General features: G+C 40.8%; 1 protein-coding gene across 1 annotated transcript in view; it reads left to right on the forward strand.

Annotated features, from left to right (window-relative positions):
- The first annotated feature begins 2,102 nt into the window (after window positions 1-2,102).
- Window positions 2,103-25,950, forward strand: part of COL6A2 (collagen type VI alpha 2 chain) — a 47,555-nt gene continuing 23,707 nt past the window's right edge. Inside the window, exons 1-11 of the mRNA XM_073577518.1 lie at window positions 2,103-2,264; window positions 10,161-10,255; window positions 12,688-13,316; window positions 19,424-19,444; window positions 19,955-20,020; window positions 22,375-22,428; window positions 22,512-22,556; window positions 22,667-22,693; window positions 22,783-22,809; window positions 22,895-22,939; window positions 25,551-25,604. Of these exons, the coding sequence (XP_073433619.1) occupies window positions 10,168-10,255; window positions 12,688-13,316; window positions 19,424-19,444; window positions 19,955-20,020; window positions 22,375-22,428; window positions 22,512-22,556; window positions 22,667-22,693; window positions 22,783-22,809; window positions 22,895-22,939; window positions 25,551-25,604 (1,056 nt within the window). The 5' untranslated portion in view covers window positions 2,103-2,264; window positions 10,161-10,167. The remainder of the gene's footprint in view (window positions 2,265-10,160; window positions 10,256-12,687; window positions 13,317-19,423; window positions 19,445-19,954; window positions 20,021-22,374; window positions 22,429-22,511; window positions 22,557-22,666; window positions 22,694-22,782; window positions 22,810-22,894; window positions 22,940-25,550; window positions 25,605-25,950) is intronic.

Below are 25,950 nucleotides of genomic sequence, written 5' to 3' on the forward strand. Positions count from 1 at the left end.
ATATAACATCAAAAAAGCAGATTAGAAGCTAGTTGGCATGTGACTGCAAGTTGGCAAATCACAAACTTGTCGTCAAAGTGTGACCCCAGCCTTAGGCAAAAAATGGCAGGACAGATACATCACTTTTTTACGTTGGAAAGTGATAGTATTGTTTAAATAAACTAATCAATCACTCCCTGCAGCAACTTTACTTATTGGAAAAAATAGAAAAAGGTGATTCATTAATATAGCCGTCCTACTGAAGGCTGTATTTTCACCAGACATCTGTCAGAAATAGATTTTATATAAACCATCGCTAAGGGGAGCTCTATGCGTGTGACTATATACAGCTAACAATAAAGTCAATGGAAACTATAGAAATCTCTATGTATTGAGTTCCTCCTGCTGGCAGCTCCAGGAAAATGCTATGAATCCAGGTACAGACTGGGGATGAAATTCAGCCCTGGCATTTGAAACCACACAGGCCCAAGCATATCTTTGTTGGGTCTCAGGAGTTCAGAACCCTGCCCTTTCTTGCCAATGACTCCATTTAAAGGTCTACCTCTATAGTGAGCTGGCTACTTTTAAGAGGCCAAATAATTGCCAGGATCCAAGTTTTCCAGCAAAATATTATTGAAAGCCTAACAGGTAGTTCACCGACTTTTCTGTCCCGCTGCATCTCTTTCCAGGTAGAGTGAACCACACATTGGAGACAATATACATGTAAAAATCTCATGATTCATCAGACCAGGTCACCTTCTTCCACTGCTCCGGGGTCCAGTTCTGATTCTTGTGTGATCATGTAGGCATCTTCAGAGGTGGTCAGGGGTCAGTTTAGACACTGATCAGTGTGTAACAATACAAGACACAATGCACTGTGTGTTCTGACACAGCTAGATTTTGCTCCCCAAGTCCTTTCTTGTCCCACTTTTGGAGATATTCACTATTGCATAACAGGGACATCCAAGATGACCAGGTCTTTTGGAAATGCACCGACCCAGTCGATAAACCATCATCATTATGTGTGCCAATAGAGAAGAAAACGGATGGCACTCACCGGTAAAAGTCACTCTTTATTCCAATATTTTAAAACATCGGCTTCAGGATGATGGGAGCAGGAGTGGAGGAGACGAATGCCGTTTCGCGCTGCGGTAGCACTTCTACGGGTGACCCGTAGAAGCGCTACCGCAGCGCGAAACGGCCATTGTCTCCTCCACTCCTGCTCCCATCCTCCCGACGCCAATGTTTTAAAATATTGGAATAAAGAGTGAATTTTACCGGTGAGTGCCATCCGTTTTCATCTTTATTGGCATCTATTGTGGCTGTTCGTTTTGGAGAGGCACCCTGGCTTACGGAGCATTCATTGCTGAATGTATGCTTGCAACTTGTCTGTGCTACACCTGTGCATTGAGTTGGTTCCTTCGCTGTGCGAAATCTCATTTTCTTGGAGTATTTTCATCACAATTTGTGTCCTGTAAGCATCATGTGTGAATTCTTACCACCTGACGCTCTGTCACACATGTTAGTGAAGGCATGTAAGTATCTGCACAGTGAGGGGCTGGATGTTATAGACTGGGGGGGAAGGAGAATGAATGAAAACCTGAACTCAATGAGCCCGTATACTTAGATCCTTATAGTGTAGCTATTTTCTGTATATTAAAGAACTCTCAGTTTCAATACTCAATAATTTCCTACATGGAATCATACTGGAATTGTCTCAAGACAAAGCGAAAAGCTACCAAAAAAATCATTAGAATCGAGAAATAGCAACTCAGATGCCATAACATACTGTTACTTGTAGTCCTTCCAAAAACTCCTACCAAATGAATCAGTCCAGTATTAAGTCATTCTTTTTTTTTATCCGACAGGAAATTAATTAATTGCGGTATAACAGTATGATTTTTCTCATGAAAGAAAAAAAATGAAAAAAAAAAAATGATTCGTTGGAAAAATGGTAGATCACACACATTCCATTAGCATGGAGACTAGAGCATGGAGCATGGACTTCCACACCCTTCAGTGGATCCACAGCGCCACCCAGTGGTAGATTGCTGGCATGACAATTTAATAGAACTTGCAGGGACTCCAAGGGGCTGACCCAAAATTAGAAAAAAAAAACTGCAGAGATAGAAGGCGCTTGGGTATAGGAAGGAAACTTTTCTGTCCTGAGAAGAAGGTCCCATCTCAAGCATCAGCTTCTCTCTTACTACAGAGAATGCACAGGTCCAGCCTGCAGCTGACATTATAGAAAACAGTCGCTGTGTTGCTTTCTTACTACCTGTAAGGTAAGAATTCTAAAATTTTATGTAAAATGTAAGGTTTAGCTTTAGGACGACAAAAGCCAATAGCAGTGATCAACCCTATCTTGTAACGCTGTAGTGGGTCGCCTTGGCATACTTATGGTTAACAGGTACCAAAATCACAAGTAGGGTGGGTAGAAATGTGCAGATTTGGGAATGATTCTGAGCTGGCCATTTACAAGCCAGGAAACAATTTCTATTGTAGCCTACTCCCTATAAGGGAGACTTCTCCAACCATCATGGTTTATATGCTAAAACGTTTGATCATTAAAAAAGGTCTGATCAATTTCTGGTTGGATTCATTTAATGATTATCGCGATCATTGGTCCTTTTTGATTCAATCTGAGAATTTCTATTGTATGTGGAAGAACAAAAATATGAGATTGTTTTCAGCATTCTCAAGGAAATGACAGTATTCCATAGAATGTAAGATCCAGAACAAAGTTTTATTTCACTTTTTTCCAAGTTTGGTGTTAGTTTGTAGATCATCACTCATCGACCAGACCTAACCATCATATGTTACAGTGGTGTCTCCCCAGGAACATTGGGGATAATATTATGTCCACTTTCTGTACACTCCTCCAAATATTGCTTATAAGAGGTTAAATTCTCATATATTCTACATGTTAGGATTAATATAAGATTATTGTCACTTTTCAGTTACAAACTGGTTCAGCGCAAGGACTTCAATGTTTCGCCATGAATTACAGGTGTGATCATCTATTGATGATCTGTAATTGCAATCTGCAAATACTGTAACATAATATGAGTCACCAGCGACTGTCTAGCTGTTGTGGTACTACAACTCCCAGACTCCCAGGTCATGTTGGGATTTGTAGTCCCGGTGAAGCTGATGAGCCTCAGATTGGGACCAGTGTACTATGACATGTGCAATAAATCGCTTATAGGTCGTGAAATTGTAGCAGCCCTTTGATTGTCTTATAGCAAAAGACACAACTGGGCTATGACCATCTATGTAGCTTGTATAATTTTATGTCTGTATTCTTTATTTATATACTTTAAATGGATTTATAAATATGTGTGACACTGACAATCAATTTTATCATTTTATCAGCAGCCATGAGTGCAGCCACCTATAGCACATCATACCATTACGTCAGCCAACCAGAAATCAGAATAGGTGGGACTCGGGTTTCCAATTACTGATATCATTTTAGCATGGCCGCTGCATTGTTATATGGAGGGACAACTACAGTAACATAATGGCAATACCCCATATTCCTACAGTAACTATTCGCACTGGGATTAACTTTCCTGTTATTATTTACTTTCTTTTTAACCATAACATAGAAACAAAAGTGGCAGAGATTATAAAACCCCCTTTTCTTTTTTTTTTAACTTTTTTTCTGGGTCAGCGGAGAATAGTAGCACCATTTGTGGACTTTGGTGAAAACTTCATCAATTGCAGGAATTTACTCTAGAAAAGTTATCAGGCTATAAAATCCAATTCTTAGAGGGGTTATCAATGACTATGAAATCAACTCATCCATCTTTGGGGTGCTGGATGTCAGCCTTTCACCAATCAGCTAACAGTTGGAGCTATGGCCAATGGATGTGTTACGTGTACGCCGCTAGGTTCAGATAGGGGCGGGACAGGTCTCATTAATTCTTTGGAACTCTGGGGGAACCGTTATGCAGGGCGACCATTCACTGCAGCTTCCTCAGGCACAAGATGGATCCACTGGCTCACACAAACACAATTGATAGCGTCCTCATGAACAGATGAACAGTGTAGTTTAATATCACAGCACATTCAGTACAATTCAAGTCTCTTAAGCATAGGCTTCATAAACAGTACAGCTGCTTCTTAATGGCACATTGACTAACAGTCTCTTTTGATAGCACAGTTCAGGACAGATCAAGACTCTTTACAAAGGCACAGCAGTACACAGCATTCCTTCTAGCACAGTGAGATGGATGAGGAGGGAGGGTTTGCTGAGGGAGATTATCTCTGTGACACAATTCCTTCCAGTCCTTATCTTCCTGCTCCTGATAGACTTTCTCAACTAGGAGTACAGGGGTTAGTCCGGCTTCACTCTTTAATGGAATCCTGAGTCCCTATGGTTCACTTGCCTGAATTTTTGTGAGAGACAGATCACACACTACTCATCCCTTCTACTGCTGCCAGAATAGTCAACAAGTTCCCCACAGCTATTGGGGCTCTGCTAACCACTCCCTATTTCCTGTGACTCTGTTAACCCCTGTAGTTGCTGGATGCTTTTGAAGCAATAGCACAGCACTACTTCTGCATGTCACAGATGTACACAATGTGCAGAACGTGAAGTGCACAGCTTCATACACAGTGCAATGGTTTTTCTTAGGTACCACAGCTCAGCTCCTATTGAAATGAATGGTAGCCAAGCTGCGGTACCTTAGAATGGCCACTACTCACTAATCAGAGCTATGGTGTTTCAGATACATACATTGTGTACTTCTTCTGGCCAATGGAACTTGCTAGCAGCTAAACTAGGTCATCAGATAAGTAGGGGTGAAACAGTCGGAAGCCCCCAACACTGACCTAATATTGATGTCACATCCTAAGAATATCGCACTTCTTTAAAGGTTATTTCCACTTTGGCAAATTTTTTAAATTGCTCAAAAGCAGCTTTTTATTCTGTGTATACAGTACCTGCACAGACATATGTCTCCATGGGTACAGGCTACAAACAACCGCAGTGTGTAGTCTGATCTTATACTCATAGGTCAGTCCACTCCCTCTGCTCCTCTTATTATTATTCTGCATGCAGTAGGAAAGCATAATCTATGACTTCAGGATCAGACTGTACACTGTTTATATTCTGTAACAATTAACAGAGGTAACAGGTTCACAATAAAAGTGTTTCAATAAATGCATAATGCACCTATAACAAAAGCACCCTGATAAGGATGATCCCAGATTAAACCTGCTCCTGACTCTACAATGTCACTCATAAGTTTTGTATCATTTTGTTTTGGTCTAATAGTTACTAAAGGGGTTTTACCGTAAATTGAATTTTTCACGCCATCGGCCCTTGCTTGGTTATAAAAATAATCTCAGCGCCCAGAAGAAAAAAGAAACTAAAGATGGTGAGGTATAGTCAATACAAAGTCTAACATGAAAACTATAACCTAAAACTAAATTTTATTAGCGCCATTAAATTGTATACACAGACAAATTTACCAAAACTATAACCAGCTGGTCCAACAATAAAGCTGAATGGTGTAGATTACAAGTGTGCCCTAACAGGCCCTATTGAACCCTAATGCACCCTTCCTTACGTCAGAGGTTGGCACCCTAACTTGAACGCAATATGGCGCCCCCGCTCACCGTCGGCTCACCCTGGATTCAAACCTAGAAATCCCTAACTGTATTCCAGAACGCAAACAACCAACATTCAAAAAACAGTGTGCCATGGTGATTAGAAAGAAGGAGAGGGTGTAAGGGTTTATCGATCAGTGAACCAAAGGAGGTATGTCCACATAAAGGTGATCTGTTCATTGGTAGCAACACGACAACCTTAAAGTTACCCCCTTAGGAGCCCATGTGATCCACTCCAGCCAAAAAAACCCTCAAACCTAAAAAGTACCGAATACCCAGACCAGAAACCAAAAATCATATACAGTTGTGGCCAAAAGTATTGACACCCCTGCAATACTGTCAGATAATACTCAGTTTCTTCCTGAAAATGATTGCAATCACAAATTCTTTGGTATTATTATCTTCATTTAATTTGTCTTAAATGAAAAAACACAAAAGAGAATGAAGCAAAAAGCAAAACATTGTTCATTTCACACAAAACTCCAAAAATGGGCCAGACAAAAGTATTGGCACCCTCCGCCTAATACTTGGTTGCACAACCTTTAGCCAAAATAACTGCGACCAACCTCTTCCGGTAACCATCAATGAGTTTCTTACAATGCTCTGCTGGAATTTTAGACCATTCTTCTTTGGCATGCTGCTCCAGGTCCCTAATATTTGAAGGGTGCGTTTTTCAAACTGCCATTTTTAGATCTCTCCACAGGTGTTCTATGGGATTCAGGTCTGGACTCATTGCTGGCCACCTTAGAAGTCTCCAGTGCTTTCTCTCAAACCATTTTCTAGTGCTTTTTGAAGTGTGTCTTGGGTCATTGTCCTGCTGGAAGACCCATGACCTCTGAGGGAGACCCAGTTTTCTCACACTGGGCCCTACATTATGCTGAAAAATTTGTTGGTAGTCTTCAGACTTCATAATGCCATGCACATGGTCAAGCAGTCCAGTGCCAGAGGCAGCAAAGCATCCCCAAAACATCAGGGAACCTCCACCATGTTTGACTGTAGGGACCATGTTTTTTTCTTTGAATGCCTCTTTTTTTCTCCTGTAAACTCTATGTTGATGCCTTTGCCCAAAAAGCTCTACTTTTGTCTTATCTGACCAAAGAACATTCTTCCAAAACGTTTTAGGCTTTTTCAGGTAAGTTTTGGCAAACTCCAGCCTGGCTTTTTTATGTGTCGGGGTAAGAAGTGGGGTCTTCCTGGGTCTCCTACCATATAGTCCCTTTTCATTCAGACGCCGACGGATAGTACGGGTTGACACTGTTGTACCCTCGGACTGCAGGGCAGCTTGAACTTGTTTGGATGTTAGTCGAGGTTCTTTATCCAACATCCGCACAATCTTGCGTTGAAATCTCTTGTCAATTTTTCTTTTCCATCCACATCTAGGGAGGTTAGCCACAGTGCCATGGGCTTTAAACTTCTTGATGACACTGCGCATGGTAGACACAGGAACATTCAGGTCTTTCGAGATGGACTTGAAGCCTTGAGATTGCTCATGCTTCCTCACAATTTGGTTTCTCAAGTCCTCAGACAGTTCTTTGGTCTTCTTTCTTTTCTCCATGCTCAATGTGGTACACACAAGGACACAGGACAGAGGTTGAGTCAACTTTAATCCATGTCAACTGGCTGCAAGTGTGATTTAGTTATTGCCAACACCTGTTAGGTGCCACAGGTAAGTTACAGGTGCTGTTAATTACACAAATTAGAGAAGCATCACATGATTTTTCGAACAGTGCCAATACTTTTGTCCACCCTCTTTTTTATGTTTGGTGTGGAATTCTATCCAATTTGGCTTTAGGACAATTCTTTTTGTGTTTTTTCATTTAAGACAAATTAAATGAAGATAATAATAACAAAGAATTTGTGCTTCCAATCATTTTCAGGAAGAAACTGAGTATTATCTGACAGAATTGCAGGGGTGTCAATACTTTTGGCCACAACTGTACTTGATGTAGATACAATGGGTAGGGAGGGGAAGGAGAGGGGTATGGACTAAGGTTAATCACCCTCTACCCACCCTAATCACATGTCGCTGTCTTGCCGCGGAGGTTGGCACCCTAAATAATCACGCAAAATGGCGCCCACGCTCACTATCGTCTTCCCCTCACTTCCCCTCAACAACAACCCTTCCAACTTTCTATAACCCAATGTGCAGTAGGGAATAGGAGGGGGAGGGGGTGTGAAGTTGGCTCAAACTTGTTAGTGCTGAAAATAGTAAAAGAGCCCCAAATCTCAAAAACTCGTATACTGGTGCGCTATACTGGCAGAAGAAGTGCTAAAGTGCTTTGTATATACCATGGATGCTGAACAAACACTGATAAATTTCAATGTATAGCATCTGCAGCAAAACAGACAATGACAAATTTCAGTGTATGACACCTGCAGCATATGACAAATATCTTTTAGATGTATAAAATTGCATATCTTGTACAGTGTCACATGCACAAGCCACACCACAGAATGCTCAACACATCACCATGTGCAATGAGTGATCCTATCGGTTGTTTAATTAATCAAATAATAACAAAGAAAAAACGATCATTCATTGTCAAAGAGTGAAAGCAGTATCAATGCCCTTGAGATGTTGATTGTCCACATAGAGATTCACCTAGGAACCAATACACTTATTGCACTATGCCCATGCTAGCACCATATAGTAAATCAAATTCTTATCTGGGATCTGAAGAACCAAAAAAATGCCTCAATGCGTTTCCCATTCATGGTGTAAGTTCATCAGGAGGTGAAGGTATATCCAGTGTCAAAGGATGGAAGACATCAGGCAGATAGGACATCCTGGTTGCAGGAGGTGTAGATAATAATCTTAGCGCCCGCCTCCCCCATTGCAGCGCTGCCTCTTGTCTGCCAGGGTGATCTAACGACTACAGCACACATCACCGCTGCAGCCAATCACTGAGCCTCAGTAGTACTGCCAATGTAAACAGTACAAGCCGCTCAGCACAGTTATTGGCTGCAGCATTAATGAGCTCATCTCTATTTATATGAATAAGGCTATTTTGTTCTCTGTACAGTCAGGCCATAATAATAAAAAATCCCCAGGGTCCTAGGAAGGTCTAAAGTAAGGTAACTATAGCTTCAGATCAGCAACGACACATGAACAATTACAGTATATCATTATTTATTTAGCAAAAACGCATAAGAAGTGTGTGAAAAATTAAGTATATCATTACTGCTTTCATAGGAATTAAGAATGTAAGTAGCAGCCAGGTGCTACTAATCTGATGCCATTGATTAATCAGCAAGTGTGGCCACCTCTATAAAAGCAGAAGTTTTGGCAGTTTGCTGGTCTGGAGTATTCAGGCGTGTGTTAACACAATATGAATGAGGAACGACTTCCACAATGATCATAGAGATGCAGTTGTTGAAGCCCATCTATCTGAGAAGGCTTAAAAGGCCATCTAAAAACAAGTTGGAATCCATCATTCCATAGTGAGAAAGATTATTCACAAGCTGAAAACATTAAGACAGTTGACAATTTTCCCAGGTGTGGATGTCTCAGGAAATTCACGCCAAAGTGAAACAATTCAATGCTCAGAGAAAAGAAATCCAAGAGCTACAGCTCAGACTATAAAGGCCTCAGTCAGTATGTTAAATGTATAAGTTCATGACATTTAACAATTACAAAACGACTGAACAAGTATGGCTCGTTTGGCAGTGCTGCTAAGATAAAGCCTCATTTTTCTAAAAAGGGCATGGCAGCTAAAGTTTGCAAAGCAGCATCTGAACAATCCTCGAGAATTTCGGAATAATTACCGATAAGACCAAAGTGGAGGTGTTTTTTCCATAATACCATGGGCCACTTTTGGTGAAAACCAAGCACAGCACATCAACGCAAACATCTCATACCATGTCTCAAGCCCGATGGTGGAGGGAAGATGATTTAGGGTTTCTTTGCAGACATATGACCTGGGCATCTAGCAGTTATGGACTTGACCATGAACTCCTTTGTATTCTAAAGTCGTCTAGACACAAATTTGAATCTATCTATTCAAAAGCTAAAGCTTGGCTGACAGTGGGCAACTGCAACCACAAATCTTCCTCAAAATGGTTGAAAACGAAAAGAATCAGGTGTTGCAAAGGCCGAGTCAAACCCATGACTTTACCCAATATAAATAGCATTGTGGGACCATAAGAAAGCAAAGTGTAAACAAATGTCCACAAACCTCAATGAAATAGAGCAATGTTTGTTCTGAAGAGTGGTCTAAAACCCCTCCAGAACGATGTGAGAGACTCATAAAGTCCCACAGAAGATGATGACTTCAAGTCATTGCTGCTAATGATACTTCTGCCAGGTATCGATTCATGGGGTACGCTATATTTTTCATATTCTGTTTTTGCATTTTGGCCTAGATTTTGTAAATAATGAACCAAAGTCATTTCTCATGTTTTTTATTCACCTGAGGTTGTATTTACCCAATTTTAAGACCTTCTAAGGACCATAGAAAATCACAGAATTTAAAAAGGGTGTACTAAGATTTTTTCATAAATGTATAAAGAAATCTGGCTTATATGTTGCAATGACTCTTTTATGTCTGTGTATTTCTTTACAGAGTGGTCATGGCCCAGCTACCGGTGCTGTGTTTGCTGCTTTGCTTTGCGTTTGGCTCTATATCTGCGCAGAATGATGATGCAAAGACGTGTGAAGGTAATTCTCTAATATGAATAATGTTATCCAGCTCCTTGTCAGAGATGAGTTTCACAAAGAAACTGACGTTGAGACATTATGGCGGTAAGAGCCTATTAGACATAACAATTATTTGGTTCATACCTTGAATTCTTAGTGTAAATTTACTATAAAAATGGTGACATTGCATCTTTGCTGGATAAACAGAGAAGTATATGGCAGCTGTTCAAATCTGTGGCCATACATGGAAACTGCTGCTTGTTTTCAGCACTATTTTCTGGCTCATGGCAGGGGCTTATGGGACCACCTTTTCAACCTGGAGTCTTCTAAACAGCAATCTCTAATTTATTTTTTTGCTCATGTAAAATACCAATGTTGCATTTTTTTTCCTTGCCAGAGTTTTAGAATTTTCTGGTTTAAGGCCCCTTTACATTTAGCGATGCACCAGCGATCCGACCAGATCCGACCCAGTCAGGATCGCTGGTGCATCGCTAAATGATCGCTAGTGAGCTGTCACACAGGCAGATCTCACAGTGATGCAGCAACGACGCAGCGCACGGTACTCACCTTTCACACACAGCGATCCTGACGTCCTCCCGCCCGCCTCCATGCGTCGCTCGTCGGCGCCAGCAGGAAGCAGACAACGAGAAATGGAGCCGGACATTCTCGCGCGATCAGCGATGGACAGCGGGGGAGCCGGTCGGAGGTAAGTATCACACATAGCGATATCGCTGTGTAAAACCCCCTTAAAACTCATGACAAAGTCAATTTTTTTTATTAAGGCAGGTGAAAATTGGACCGATTATGCAAATGACACTTTTGCAAATAACACAGTTTGATCAGAGTGTCATCATAGTGTGATCCGATTTTCTCAGATGAGGAGAAGATGGGAAAAAGAAGTCTCCATTTTCTCCATTTTGTCAGTGCACGGAAATCAAACTGCACTCAGATGTCATCTGAGTGCAGACCACTAATTTCCACTGACACATAGACTTGTGTGGCCAAGTGCGATCTGAATATCGGATTGGACATGCTGTGATTTTTTGCCTTGGACCGGCTTGTATATGTGCACGGCCCCATAGGATAATATTGGTCCAACTGTGATCCGATATTTTGTTGGCTCGCACTCTGACAGAAAGTAGGGAGTTGTGACCTGACCTTATAGAACTAAAACAATACAGTAGCTGTTTCTTCTATGTACAGTAAACCTTCCTTGCAATATTCCATTAGAAATAGGTAATATGTAAAGTACTACTATAATAGAAAAGGAATAAACAGAAAGGTAAGTCTGGCGCTTACATATATTGTAATAAGGCTACAGTATGCAGTACATGAGACGGTCACTAGGTGGTGCTATGTATCCTATTGCTATTTACAATAACTGGATGATTTTTTACTATTGAAACATGACTTACTGAAAGTTACATATCAAGGTAAAAGTAACATTATAACTACATCAAAAGTAAGGCTAAAGAGACAGAAACATATGCCAGTAAATAATATAATGAATGTTATATCATAGAAGTGAGGCCATCAGTAATACTGACCACATCTAGACATGAGATATCTGGAAAGCACCAACCTCACAATGAGGAGTTGAAAAAAATCTGCATAAAATGATAATATGGTCACATACTAGCCTGATAATTGGGCCCATAGTGCCCCTTAAAGCGGTTTTTCTCATGAACAAAAGTTCATTTTAGTCAATAGATTTTGCAATAATAATAATTTCCACAATTGGATGTGTTTAAAAAAAATGTTCCTGTGCTGAGATAATCTTATAAATGCGCCCCTGCTGTGTACTGTGTAATGGCATTGTCTGTACAGGGACATGGTCTGATCATACCACATCTCCTGGGCATGGGAGGAAGCAAAAGAGAGTATTCAGACATTACAGCATGGGATCACAGCTGATTTTTTTCTTTGATTAAAACTTTGTTTAAAAACAGGCAGGGAAATGTTTTACATCACAAAATGAATCAGCTGTGATCCCATGCTGTCCTGTCTATGCACTGTCTTTTGCTTCCTCCCCTGCCCAGGAGCTGTGGTATGATCAGACCATGTTCCTGCATGGTCAGACAGCCATTACACAGTACACAGCAGGGGGCACATTTATAAGATTATCTCAGCACAGGAACATTATTTTTTAAAACACATTAAATTATGGAAATTATTATTATTCCAAGATCTATTAATTAAAATATACTTTGTTCGTGGGAAAATCCTTTTAAGGCAGTCACGCCTGATCTTTATGTAGTAGCATATATCATTCGATTTAGCCTTGTAATTTTTTCTTCAGCTATTTTTCATTCATTTGCAGAATTATCTATCTATTTTGGGTAATGTGTGTTTTGCATGGTGTCAAGAGGTACAACAAATTTGTGACTTGTCTTATTCCTTACATTGACTCCTTTACATCTCACGCCTCTACATTGAAATTTTTGTTCTTGCAGACAAAACCAAATGTCCAATCAATGTGTACTTCATCATTGACACATCTGAGAGTATAATTCTTCAGACTGCTCCCATTCAGAGCTTGCTGGATCACATGAAGAAATTTATACCTGCCTTCCTGGCAAAACTAGAAAATGAAGCATACCTAGATCAGGTGTATCTGAACTGGCAATATGGAGGTCTACATTATTCAGACGAGGTCCAGATCTTCAGCAAACTCACCACTGACAAGAATGAATACATTAACAAGCTGCGAGGAGTCCAGTATATTGGACGAGGCACCTTCACAGATTGTGCCATCTCTAACATGACAGCTCAGATAAAGGCACAGATACAGGCCCAGCCACCGCCGCCAGGAGGACGTGAACCCGTGAATTTTGCTGTGGTGATCACCGATGGTCATGTCACTGGTAACCCATGTGGAGGAATGAAGACACAGGCAGACAGAGCACAGCTGGCTGGTATTAAGCTTTTCTCGGTAGCTGCAAGTCGTGATGTTTATGAATCTGGTCTACGAGAAATTGCTAACATGCCACATGAGCTGTTCAGGAACTCTTACTCAGTGACCAACCCCAATGACCAAACCGAGATTGATCAGAGAACGATTGATAAAATCATTCAAGTTATGGTAAGTGCATAGCAAAGGAAGAACGGGTCAGATTTACTATTCTTAATGACCCTTGACTTGATGGAGAATGTGTCAAATTTCGCTATGTTTCAAAGCAAATTTTCCATTTAGCTTTAAAACTATTTTTATATAATTAAAACAATGTTGCTCAAAAGAAAAAATGGGGTATGTCTTCATGGCGGGGGCTGGCATAGTCAAGTGTGGGAGTAGCTTAGATGTGACAACGCACCAGAGAGCGCAAAAGATAAGCAAACCACGAAGAGGTATAAAGTTAGTCAAAAACGTGTAAAGACATGCTAAATTTAGTGTGAGACACTGACTCATTTTAAAGGGAATTTGTCATCTATGTAATATGTTTACTATGTAATCTGAAAACATCAGGTGATAGAGGCTCAAACACAGAATTCAGGGATGTGTCACTTGTCAAAGTACGTGCCCTTGTTTATAAACTGTGACAGATTTATCACTAAGAGATTAACATTGCCAGACTACATTTGTCCAGTATACAGCCCCTCCTGTGATAAGCAGCTCACTGTCTATGGATTTTGTACACAGAGAGCCTGGTATGGGTGGGGTTAGCTGTGATGTGGGCAGGGTTAGCTTTCTCAGCTCTGCTTCATTATAAATTTAAAATCTGTGATTGTGTCAGAACTGCTGCACCCAGTAATCTAAGTGATACATTGTTGAAATGAGGGTCTCTTTACCTACTTTACGCTGCTCTCAGATGAGGTAGCAAAAACCTGGTGGTGACAGCTTCCCTTTAAGGCCATCTAGTCTAAGTTTACATGGTCTAATTAAGGATTTAAAGATGAGAGAACTGTCATGAATTTCACAAAATCATTTTTCTGCTATTCCATTGTCGCTAATCCAGTAAAATGGCTCTCACCCATTCTACTTTATTCAAAAAAGAAGGGAAGGATTTTAAAAAAATATAAGAAATTTATATTCATCTCTCCCTGGCCCTCACCTTTTCTGTGCACATCCCAGTCTGGTTGTTCCAGTGTGGTTTTCATTCACTTGCCATCTGTCTTCTTTATGCCATGGGTCCTGTCTGGTGACCACTAAACCTAGTGACTTCAACACATCGTGGCCTAATGAACATCATGATGAAACAAGACGACTACCCTGACTGGGATGCCCAACATCTTGAAAGTATTAGGCTATGGTTATGATGATGTGAGGCCTAGGCAGCATGGAAAGCGATGATAATCTGACAGGCCATGTAGAAGCTCGGCAGGAAGTGAATTAATACCAGACTGGAAAGATTAAGCAGGGAGCTGTGCCACCAAGGAGAGGTGTGGCGCCCCTGAGGGTCCAGTCGCCACAGAGGTACTGCACCTCATCCAGAGGTGTGGTATCCCACCCTCAGGTAAGGAGGGGGCACCACTTAGGACTCCTAACACTCGCACCCACACCAGGTTAGTCGGGGCATCTGGGTGTACCCTTCGGGAGGATGGCCTCATCCCAGACTGGCTAGGAAAGGGTGTTGGTGAGTTAGTGGGAAAGGTAGGTAGAAGGGGAGGAGCTAAGGAGATGGGGTGACAAAGAGTGTAGCCAATCAGAGAGTGAGTGGGAGGAGTTAGTGTGAGGTAAGCGGAAGATTGTGCTGGAAAGATCCAGTCAGGCAGTCGGTGGCAGGACAGCGGAAGAGCAGGACTGACGTGAGGGTCAGAGAAGCTAGAAACATCTTGAGTGCGCTCCTAGACAGGAAAGAAAGGGTCCTTGAGGCACGGGTAGTGCGATAAGTCACCTGTGGGGCCCACATCCCGGAAGGGAAGGACCAGGCCACAGTGGGGGAGCCGGCCCCTGAGGCTAGTGGAGAACTACAAGGCTCAGCTAGAAAGCCAGAGGCTCTGGTAACTTTAAGTGCCTCAGCCAAATCCACAAGCATTCCTCAAAAAGGCAGCCATAGAGATAAAGGACCCCGGGGCCTGACCCACGTCGCTCGGCAAGGTCCGAGGCTGCTGGATTGGGGACACTGCTTATGAAGGCACAGGGCAGGAAAGAAGGGAGTGATCAGCGCAGAGACACGGCCTAGAGAGGAGACATAAAAAGAAGTCCTGAAACGGTGTCACCAATTTATCTGAGAGTTGTCTGGACCCCTCCCCCGGAGGACACAGTGCCAAGCAGGTAATCGTGTGCACAAGAATTGTGAGTAAAAAACCCCAGAAACTGCACCCTACTGTGTCCTTCATGTTATTAACATCTCGTCTGTTTTACACTGCATTCACCATCACCGGCTCAACTGCCCTGGGACACAGCTCTGCCTGTGGAGAGCTTCACCATCTCTGCTGCCCTAACACCGTCCCAGTGGATCTGCATTGCAGCGTCGGCTATCCTTGCCGAATACCACAGGTGGCGTCATGATTCCCCTTTCCATATATTTATCCTATCATCTCCCCCCCCCCTCATTGAACTTCCATCTACACTGGACGCCCAGGGCCACGGACCGGGTCACTATCACTACGGTGACACACTTCCCCTTTAAAAGTCTGACCGGCCCGGTACTGAGTAACCCCCGGTCCTACAGGGCGCTCCAGAGGTGTCAGTGAAAGTGTCGGGACATACTTACAGCTGCCTTTCACAGTATAGTGAGCGGTGACTCTAGTCGCACTAGCTAACCTGCATGACTGAAAGCCGACGGCTCCTGGAAAACATAAAGTTAATCTCCCTAATGGCGCACTTTCAGTATGGCAGCCATCATGCACCTTCATAATTATTATTATTATTACACATTTATATAGCGCCATTTATTCCATGGCGCTTTACATGTGAAAAGGGGAAATATAGGCAAGTACAGTAAAGGCATAAGACAAGGGACACACAAGTACAGAAGGAGAGAGGACCCTGCCCGCGAGGGCTCACAGTCTATAGGTGCTATTAACCTGCAGAATAACCCTATATCTGCAGTTTATTAGCATTATCAGACCTGACAGATTACCTTTAGATTTCCTGCTGAGGTGGTAATCATTCTGCCATGATAAAAAAATCATGTACCTTTCTGAATTCAGAGGTAGTTTGTACCAATACAATCAGTGTAATCGAATGACTACAATACAACTGTGTTATCTCTGATGCAGGCTGGAAACACCTATTGATATATCTTATAGTTCTACATATGTGTTACTATTTAGTGCCTTAAATGCAGTGTATTGTTCTAAATGAGCTAAGACCCTAGCTGGTAAAAACAGACCACCCATTACAACTATGGAAATTGGGAGGTCAAAGTAACAATAAGTCAGAGAGCCAGCCCATTCACAAAAGTAGAGCCGCATGCAAAAATAACAACATGCAGCGCTATTCTTTCCATTAATATGTCCAATACCCACGAAACCTCTCAGACCCCAAGTCGGTATTGTCTGACCAGCACTGTCTGTTGGAATCCGTCAGGAGTACTAATAGTAACAAGCCTGCAAGGTCAGGATTCCTAGGTTGAAACAGAATATGTTCGGAATACCTAAAAGCAAGTCAAATACAAAGTTGGGTTTTAGGTACACAAATATGAAAACAAAATAATTAAAACTTAAGATGCTTAAGATGCTACGATTCCTCAACCACAAAATCCAGCTGTGACTGCAGTTAATTCTATCGGTCACATTCACATTTCTCCAGGAATCTGGCATTTTGGAAATTTGTTTCAAGGGCTGAAAATTTTGTTTGACAGTCCAAAATAAGAAAACGAACAGCTCACCACACTTGTAATAGAGTCATCCAGGGTTCTCGGCAGCTTAAGCAGAGCTGGTCAATGTAATTCATTAAAAAAAAAGCTAGCACTCCGTCCTTCTTGAGAAACTCTGTGTTTTTGTAACTTTATTCATAGCTATGAATAAGGAAGTTTACTTCCAAAACGCATCAGATGTTTGTTGACCTGTGTTCAGTGGTCTTAGCTTGTTTGGAATAAAGTTACAATAAGCACAGATTTTTTTAATGAAGGAAGAGAGAGCTGGCTTTTCTCTTACTGGATTTTGTTTAATAGTAGTATTTTTAATCAAATTTTTCACCTATCTGCATTTTATACTTGGAAAGTTTTAGAAACTGCAGTCAAAGCAAAGGTTTAAAGCAGATTAAGGTACAAGTTTAGACTAGACATATTGGAAAAATAATCTAATGAGTGGATGGTTTTCTACACTATAGAAAGGTGCCACTATTGTAGGCTTTCTATAATGAAGTAGTTAGTGTTAAGGGAGGAATATACAGAATGGGAGGAATAGGGCTAAGCAACAGCACATGTAAAAAAAAAAAGACTTGGGTATACTAATAGATCATAAACTAAACATGAGTCAACAGTGTGATGCAGCAGCAAAAAAAGGCAAATACAATTCTGAGATGTATTAACAGAAGCATACAGTCTTGATCTCATTATCCCCTTCTACTCCTCTTTGGTCAGACCTCATCTGCAATACTGTGTCCAGTTTTGGGCACCACATTTTAAAAAAGACATCAACAAACTGGAGCAAGTACAGAGAAGAGGACCAGAATGGTGACCGGTCTGCAAACCATATCCTATGAGGAACGGTTACAGGATTTGGGAATATTTAGCTTGCAAAAAAGAAGACAGAGAAGAGACTTAATAGCTGTCTACAAATATCTCAAGGGCTGTCACATTGCAAAGGGATCATCCTTACTCTCATTTGCACATGGAAGCAATGAGATGAAACTGAATGGGAGGAGACACAGATTAGATATTAGAAAAAACGTTTTGACAGTGAGGGTGATCATTGAGTAGAACAGGCTGCTACGAGAGGTGGTGAGTTCTCCTTCAATGGAAATCTTCAAACAGAAGCTGGACAGACATCTGTCTGGGATAATTTAGTGAATCCTGCTTTGAGCTGGGAGTTGGACCAGATGACCCAAGAGGTCCTTTCCAACTCTACCATTCTATGATTTTATAAGGACCGTTACTCATTGGTGTTGAGGAAGATAAGGATCCAGCAAGCCTAATTTCAGACTTTTGTTCTCTAAGAGCTAATCTGCCGGAGATGTCTGACAGCGGCTCTCTTATAGAGCACACAGGAGCGCTCAGCAGAGCAAGCCAAAGTATAAATTGGCAAACAGCTTTCTAAAATGTATGGGGGGGGCTTTAGGCTGGGTTCAGACTTTCATATTTCAGGATCCCAATATGAACCGCAATGCTAGACTAACTGCTTGTTTCTTGACCCAAACTTACAGCATCACATATGTCTATATTGCTATAAGTTCAGGAAAAAAGTAGTCAGTCAATTCATAGCGGTCCATATGCAGACCTTAAGATATGTCTGTCTAGATCCAGTCTTATGGAAAGATCCAAATGAGAGACCAATGCAACAATCAGAGAAATGGCAGCGCATGGATGGCTTCATGTGACTGAAACTAAGAAGTTACATGAATAAATGAAGGCACAGAAAAATAAAACTAATTCATGGGGGCAGAAGGTATAAGAAGGCAGTTATTGTGGGTCAGTTCTGTCTGCTATCACATGAGATGGGCATAGTCACATGAGTCAGCAACGTAGGACCCTACTTATTTTTTTGAAGCAAGGACATCTGTACAATAATAGATTTGATGAGTGTTTATCTTAAAAGGGTTTTCTGGCATTTGGGTACAAGTCTTCAGTTGCTCTATGTGACAGCAGACTTGTGAAGCCTCACATCCCACGCACTGCGCCCTGTGAGGGTCCTCCGGTACTTGCACTGGGTGCAGGTGGTTATGTGACTGCAAGTATGTGGTTTGCATACTTCCGGACACATAATGACTAAACTGTCTCCGTCGTTGCTCGGGAGGCCGCGCTCATCTAGTCGGCATGTGACCGCATGTATGCAAATCACATACTTGCAGTCACACATGCACCGCTCTCGGTGCACGCGATGTGAGACTTCACAAGTCTGCAGTCACAAAGAGTGACTGCAGACTTACACCCTAAGGCCAGACAACCTCTTTAACTAAAAACAGTGATGCAGGTTTTTACACTTCATTATTCTTACTGCTTCCTCCATAAATTCTATTTGCTTATAACTATTAAATTTAACCATTTCAATCTATTTATCTATCTTTCGATAATCGTTTTGTTAAAATGTTATTGTTATTCAGACTAACTATATTTTTTGGGTTTTTTTTTTTTCTCTCTATAGAAACACGAGGCTTATGGAGAGGTATGTAAACTCTTGTTTTCATGTAACTTGTCTTATTTTGAGTAGTTTTTAATTTGGACATAACATAGTTCCCAATGCAAATCATGTACAATACACTTTCAAACATTATTTATACAAATGTTAGATATATAAATGTAATAGTTTGTTTATTATTTGCAGAGATACAGTAGTGCATTTTATGATTCTTTATATTGAAGGCTTATAAGTATGTTTACCTACAAAAAAAACATAGCACAATTTGCTGAGCGGGACAGGAGGAAAAGCCACCAAAATGGTTCAAGGAATGAGCGTAGGTTATCAACATATTATTTACAAGTTGGCAAAGCCAATAATTCCTAACTGAAATTTCCAAAATGTAAAATATAATTTTTAATAATCACTTTTAATAAATATATAATGTGGAAAATGTGCACAATTAAAATCACAAATAATGTGGTAAGTAGAGAAGTAAAGTTATAGACATGATTCTACGCTGAATTCAGCTACAAATTAATATTTTGTTTCTTGCAGTGTTACAGACTGAGCTGCCTGCAATTACCGGGACCTCCGGGTCAACCTGGTCAGAGAGGACAGAAGGTGAGCGAAAATTGCCTAACTTTGCTTTATATTGGACGATGTACAATACAAAATAATATTGTGGTACCGTGTTAGCCAGAAAAATAGATGTAAATACTTATGTCACCCCAAAAAATTGAGAAAAATATTCAAGGAGTGATACCTTTATTGGCTAACCAGAGAAATTATATTTGCAAGCTTTCAAGGATCAGAAGGGCCTTCTGAGCCTTGAAAGCTTGCAAATATAATTTCTCTGGTTAGCCAATAAAGGTATCACTCCTTGAATACTTTTCTCAATTTTTTTGGGGGGATAAGTATTTACATCTTTATATATGACATAATATTTATCACTAATGCTGCCATATACGGTACTCTGAGCATGCAAAATGTGACACTTGAGCTTTCCCATTCTATATCCCTTATTGCGGGAACGTCGCCTAAAGAGGTTTGGAAAGAAAATAAATTAATGTAATTTCTTTGAGGTGATCCTGATGGCATCTGCAGCAAACTAGACCAGTGAATCAAAAACCATCAAAAACGTTTCAGGAAAAAATTCTTCCCAAATTTTTGAAAACCTACTTCAGTGAACACTTTAGGAAAATAGTTTTTTCACTAAAATTTCCCCCAAAAGGACAGTTTACCGAAGTAGTTTTTGCTTGGAAAACTTGTGGAATTTGTCCTCCTCAAGTAAAATTGTGAACTTAGCCTAAGTTGTTAACAAAGCACAGATTTTCACAGTAGAACTTCACAATGGGCACAGTATAAATTGTACTTATTGTAATGTAGCTCTGTCAGTGGTCGCCTTATAGCTCTAAAAGCGCTACTACAGACAGGCTTAGCGCAAGCCGCTCTGCTTACCAGATAACAGGGGTTGCCTGGGATTTCACCTTTTAACCCCTATACAGTTATCTGGACCTAAAAAGTGTTCTCTGGGCTGGGGCCAAGGAATAAGCTACTGTATGGTGGAGCAGGCTGGCAGGAGTGGTCATGCAGCTGGGTCAGAACCAAGAGGGCAGGAAAAGTACAAAATTGGAAGACCCAAGAATAGTCAATAATTCAAGACAAGGTCAAAAACAGAAAACAAACTAAACAGAAGTTGACCTAACAGAACTGAACCAGAAAAGCAAAAGACTATATCTAACAGCTTCCAGCAGGAAGTATAAGTAGGGTGTGGTGCTCCCCAATTGGCAGGAGCAGGGAGCTAATAACTACAGCGCACACACCCATACTGTCATACTGGATGGCATTGCAGGTCTCAGCCATCCTATTATTAGTATCTGGACAGAGCTTGTGCCAACCCAGAGCTTCTTCTTCTCACGACTCTTCTATCACCAGAGTCGCCACAGAATGAATATGGTGGCGCCTGGTGACAGAATAAGATATCACAGGAGCAGGTCCTGGCGTAGATGTGACACTTATAGGTTCAGATTCATCATTGCTTTTGTGCCTCTTTTTGGTAAATTTGTACATTTTGTGCCTGTTTTTCGCTTGCACCGCATTCATCATTTTAATTTTATATTTTTTTTTAAATCAATTTTTATTTGTTCGCTTGCTTTTTGGTTTTGTTATAGTTCACCATTGTGAATGGGGTTTAATATTTCCAGATGTTTTCTACTGATTTACTATTTGTGACTTTTGGTGCAAATGTACTTCGGTCCCCTGTTGGAGTGGAGATATGTATATTCTAGATATTTTAATGAAAGTTTTGCATAATTTTAGTGGAATGTGTAACTTTTTTTTTATCTAAAAAGGCACAAGACAGCTTAAAGTAAAAAATAAACAACTTTTTTTGCTCAAAATTCATGAACTGCATGAACCATTTTGATAAATTTGGAAGTCAGCAAAGATCAAGAAGTAAAAAAAAAGAATAAAACTTAAAAAAATAGATTACTATATAAAGTAATCAAAGTTTCACTAATAAAAATATATCGGATCTGATTCCATGGTAAAACGACATCTACTTATCCTCACTGATAAATGTCTTAGGGTTGGTTCACACATTGCATTTTGGCCGCATTTTTTCCATGTGATTTGGTCGTGGAAAAAAGCTGCGTTTTACAGTACCAGTAAAGTGAATGAGATTTCTGAGATATCGAGCACATGCTGCTTGTTTTTTTCCTTGCAGACTTGAACCATCAGAGTTTTTTTTTTCAAATCTGCAGCATGGCGATTCTTCCAGCTTTTTTGTAGCATTATTCATCCATTTAAATGAATGGGGAAAGAACGCAAGTAAAATCGCATAAAAAATTCACTCAAAAAAGAGACTAGAAGAGCATATTTTACACACCCTTTTATGCTGCCAATACTCTGTTTTTTACAGCAGAAAAATGCTGCACATACCTTTAATCGGGTTTTATTTTTTTGCTCCATTTCAGGGTGCCAAAGGTAACGCTGGTGAGCCTGGAGCTCCTGGTCTAAAAGGTCGTCAGGTGAGCCATGTTGGTTTATATATTATTTGCATTTTACATCATTTTATATTTGAAGAGCTCACATTCGTATGTCTTATTTTTAGGGTGATCCTGGAATTGAGGGACCAATTGGATATCCTGGACCTAAGGTATGTTTTTATTTTGAAAACTGCTCATAGCTAGTAAGATATTTTAGCCATGCCGTTCATGCGATGATTTTTCTAACTTTTTTTCTTTTTTCTTTTTTATTGTATTTTAGGGTGGTCCTGGTGCTAAAGGAGAAAAGGTAACACTAACTACTTCACCTATCAAAGGTCATTACTGATTTGGCAGCAATACATCTTCTGTACTAAACTTGTGGCTTTTCTTCTTTAGGGAGATTTTGGGGCAGATGGAAGGAAGGTAAGTTGGGTTTGTAGAATTTTTACATATATAGTTTAAACTTGAGTGAATTCTATTTTAACCGCTGTATTTCTTTTTACACCAGGGTTTACCAGGACTTTATGGAAGAAACGGTACAGACGGACAGAAGGTATGGAGATCAAAGTGGGCTAGGCTAGGATCACTCCAACATATGTTCTCTCACTGAGAGAATCGGGCTCATTATGCCAATCACGCGCTAATCAAACTCCCCAGTAACATGCCTGCTGTCTTGGGGTCACACTTGACTCCAAGCTTTCCTTTGCCCCCCACATCTGATCACTGGCTCGCTCTTGTCATCTGCATCTCAAAAACATTTCTAGAATTCGACCTTTTCTTACTTTTGACTCTGCAAAAACTCTTACTGTTTCTCTTATTCATTCTCGTCTGGACTATTGTATCTCTCTTCTAATCGGTCTCCCTCTTACCAAACTTTCCCCCCTCCAATCTGTCTTGAATGCTGCAGCCAGGATCATATTCCTCACCAATCGTTACACCGATGCCTCTACCTTGTGCCAGTGTCCTTACACTGGCTACCCATCCACTCCAGAATTCAGTATAAACTTATTACCCTCACCCACAAAGCCCTCCATGGCTCAGCACCACCCTACATCTCCTCCCTCATTTCAGTCTACCACCCTACCCTTGCCCTCCGTTCTGCTGATGACCTGAGGTTAGCATCCTCAATAATCAGAACCTCCCACTCCCGTCTCCAAGACTTTACACGTGCTGCGCCAATTATTTGCAATGCACTTCCCAGGTCAAAACGATTAGTCCCCAGTCTCTACAATTTTAAGCGTGCCCTGAAAGCGCATTTATTCAGATTGGCCTACCGCCTCAGCACATTAACCTAACTATCCCTGTGTGGCACAGTCAAAAGTTTTACCATAATCTGGTTCCCCGTATCATGTTCCCACATGCTTTATGCATCCCTTAGCCCTCTGTGTCTGTCCTGTTACACACTTAACATTATGGCTGGTCCATACAATCAGGGCAACTGTTACCACCCACCTTTCATGTCTACCTCTTTCCTCATAGATTGTATGCTTGTGAGCAGGGCCCTCATTCCTCTTGGTATCTGCTATGATCTATGTGATTATTGTTATGCTGTAATGTCTATTGTCTGTACAAATCCCCTCTGAAATGTAAAGTGCTGCGGAATATGTCGGCGCTATAGAAATAAAATGTATTATTATTATTATTATCAGAGTGTCAGCAAAGTGTGATCTGATTGTCTTGGAAATGGCTGGATATGAAATTTAACAACTTGACAAAATAGGGCAATGTAATTATTTCCATTTACAGCTATATTTATTCTAGTAAGAATTGCTCTTCACTATATTCCCATCCTGCTGATATTGCAGTAAACACATATTACTACAATTATGAAATATTTTAATAGCATTATCGAGTTTTCTGGCAATTTTGTTGTATTGTTGCAGTTTTCTCATCTGGCTGTAGATAAAATCCACGTGTCTCAATAATAAAATCCAAAGTCTGAAAATAATGTCAGCCCCCTTTTGTGAGCCATGTGTACTCATATGTATCGTTTCCAGTGTAGGCTGTTCAATTCAGCAAGGCTCGTCCACAGGTTAAATGCAAATTATGTAAGGAGATGGCACATGTTCCCCCTTCAAGAACAAGTTTAATGTTATGAGGTGTAATGTGAACTGGGATGTATGATGTGAATTGTAAGGTGTACTAAAGATATTACTAGTATTGATAAAGTATGTAGTTTGACAGTAGGGATAATGAGAGTTAATGTTTGGGACTAGCACAAATTAGGATAGACTAAGTTGAATTGAAAGTAACTGTTTTTCCTGTCAGGAGTCAGTTTTCCTGTCAAGGCCTGGAGTGTATGGCAAGAGGACCTGAGGTCCAATATGAGCAGTGCTTCATTTTGGGGTGTCGCTGAGGTGAGAGGAGACTGAAAGGAAAGGGATAGTGAGATCCAAAACAGAAGTGACTGAGAGATAGAGTGGTCTACCTGAGACGGGTCCTGGAAGAGGACGCCTAGCCACAAGGGCCAGAGTTTATAACTCTTGAAGGTAACGGGCCTAGACAGGACTGACTACGTGAGATGAGTAGAGTGTTCCAGGAGGGAGTTCCATAGCTTCAGCAGGACTGTCCATAGTGACACCCTAAAAAAAAGAAGATACGGAATGAGGGGACGAATAAATGACTCTTACTAAACAGAACTGTAAAGTTGAGTTGGTTTACAGTGAAGCAGTGATAAACAATGAATACTGAGTACCAATAGAAAGAATAAAGAAAAAAGGCAAAGATAGAGAACAACAAAGGAAAGAAGGAAGGAAATTGTGTGCCCGCAATTTCTTATATATGTTCCCTACCAAGTTCCCATTCAGTAAAACGTTTATTGTTGAATGGTGGATGAATGGATGCAAACCAGCATCATCGGTTACATGCAGCCTGTACGAGCGTAGGGTCTTCCCAGCAGAAGTCCCCACAGCTAGCCAGGAACCCCCACCTTCATGCAACGCACCAGGGTGCAAGAAACGAGTCCCTCACCCACGGCTACCACCTCACACCTCGTTACAATTACACCAACTCTTTCTGATAAGTAATGTTTAACTCTTTCTTTGGCATTTTTAATGCATGCAAATTATTCAAGTTGTATATGTTTTAAAAGGATATAAAATTTATTAAAGAAAATTTGAACCAATGAAAATAGGATGATAAACACAATCTCTGTCTCTGCCTAGGGTCGAGCTGGTCGGATTGGTGCTCCTGGATGTAAAGGAGACCCAGGAGACAAGGTAAGGTTTCCCATAGCTATGCAGTGTACTGACCGTCTTGCAGAAGTGGTGTGTAGGATACTATTATTTAGTGGCCCAGATAAAGAAACCCTCAGCGAATGTACTAATCTGCAGGTATATACCATTTTGAATATATGTGGCTTTCTTGCTTCCAGTCAAGTGGGCGGTACAAGGTAAAATGAACAATCAGCACCCTCTATACTATGAGTGTTGGGTATTCACTCCTCTGCTTAATTTTTTTCCTTCTAATTAGGCAGATGCACGTGTGTAAAATGGTATTTATTTGCAGATCACTATGTCTGCAGGTAAATTTTTTTATATTTTTTATTAATGATAGGTTAATTTT

This window comes from Dendrobates tinctorius, unplaced genomic scaffold, assembly GCF_039654945.1.
Source record: "Dendrobates tinctorius isolate UK_male_01 unplaced genomic scaffold, ASM3965494v1 ptg000056l, whole genome shotgun sequence".
Classification (NCBI taxonomy): domain Eukaryota; kingdom Metazoa; phylum Chordata; class Amphibia; order Anura; family Dendrobatidae; genus Dendrobates; species Dendrobates tinctorius.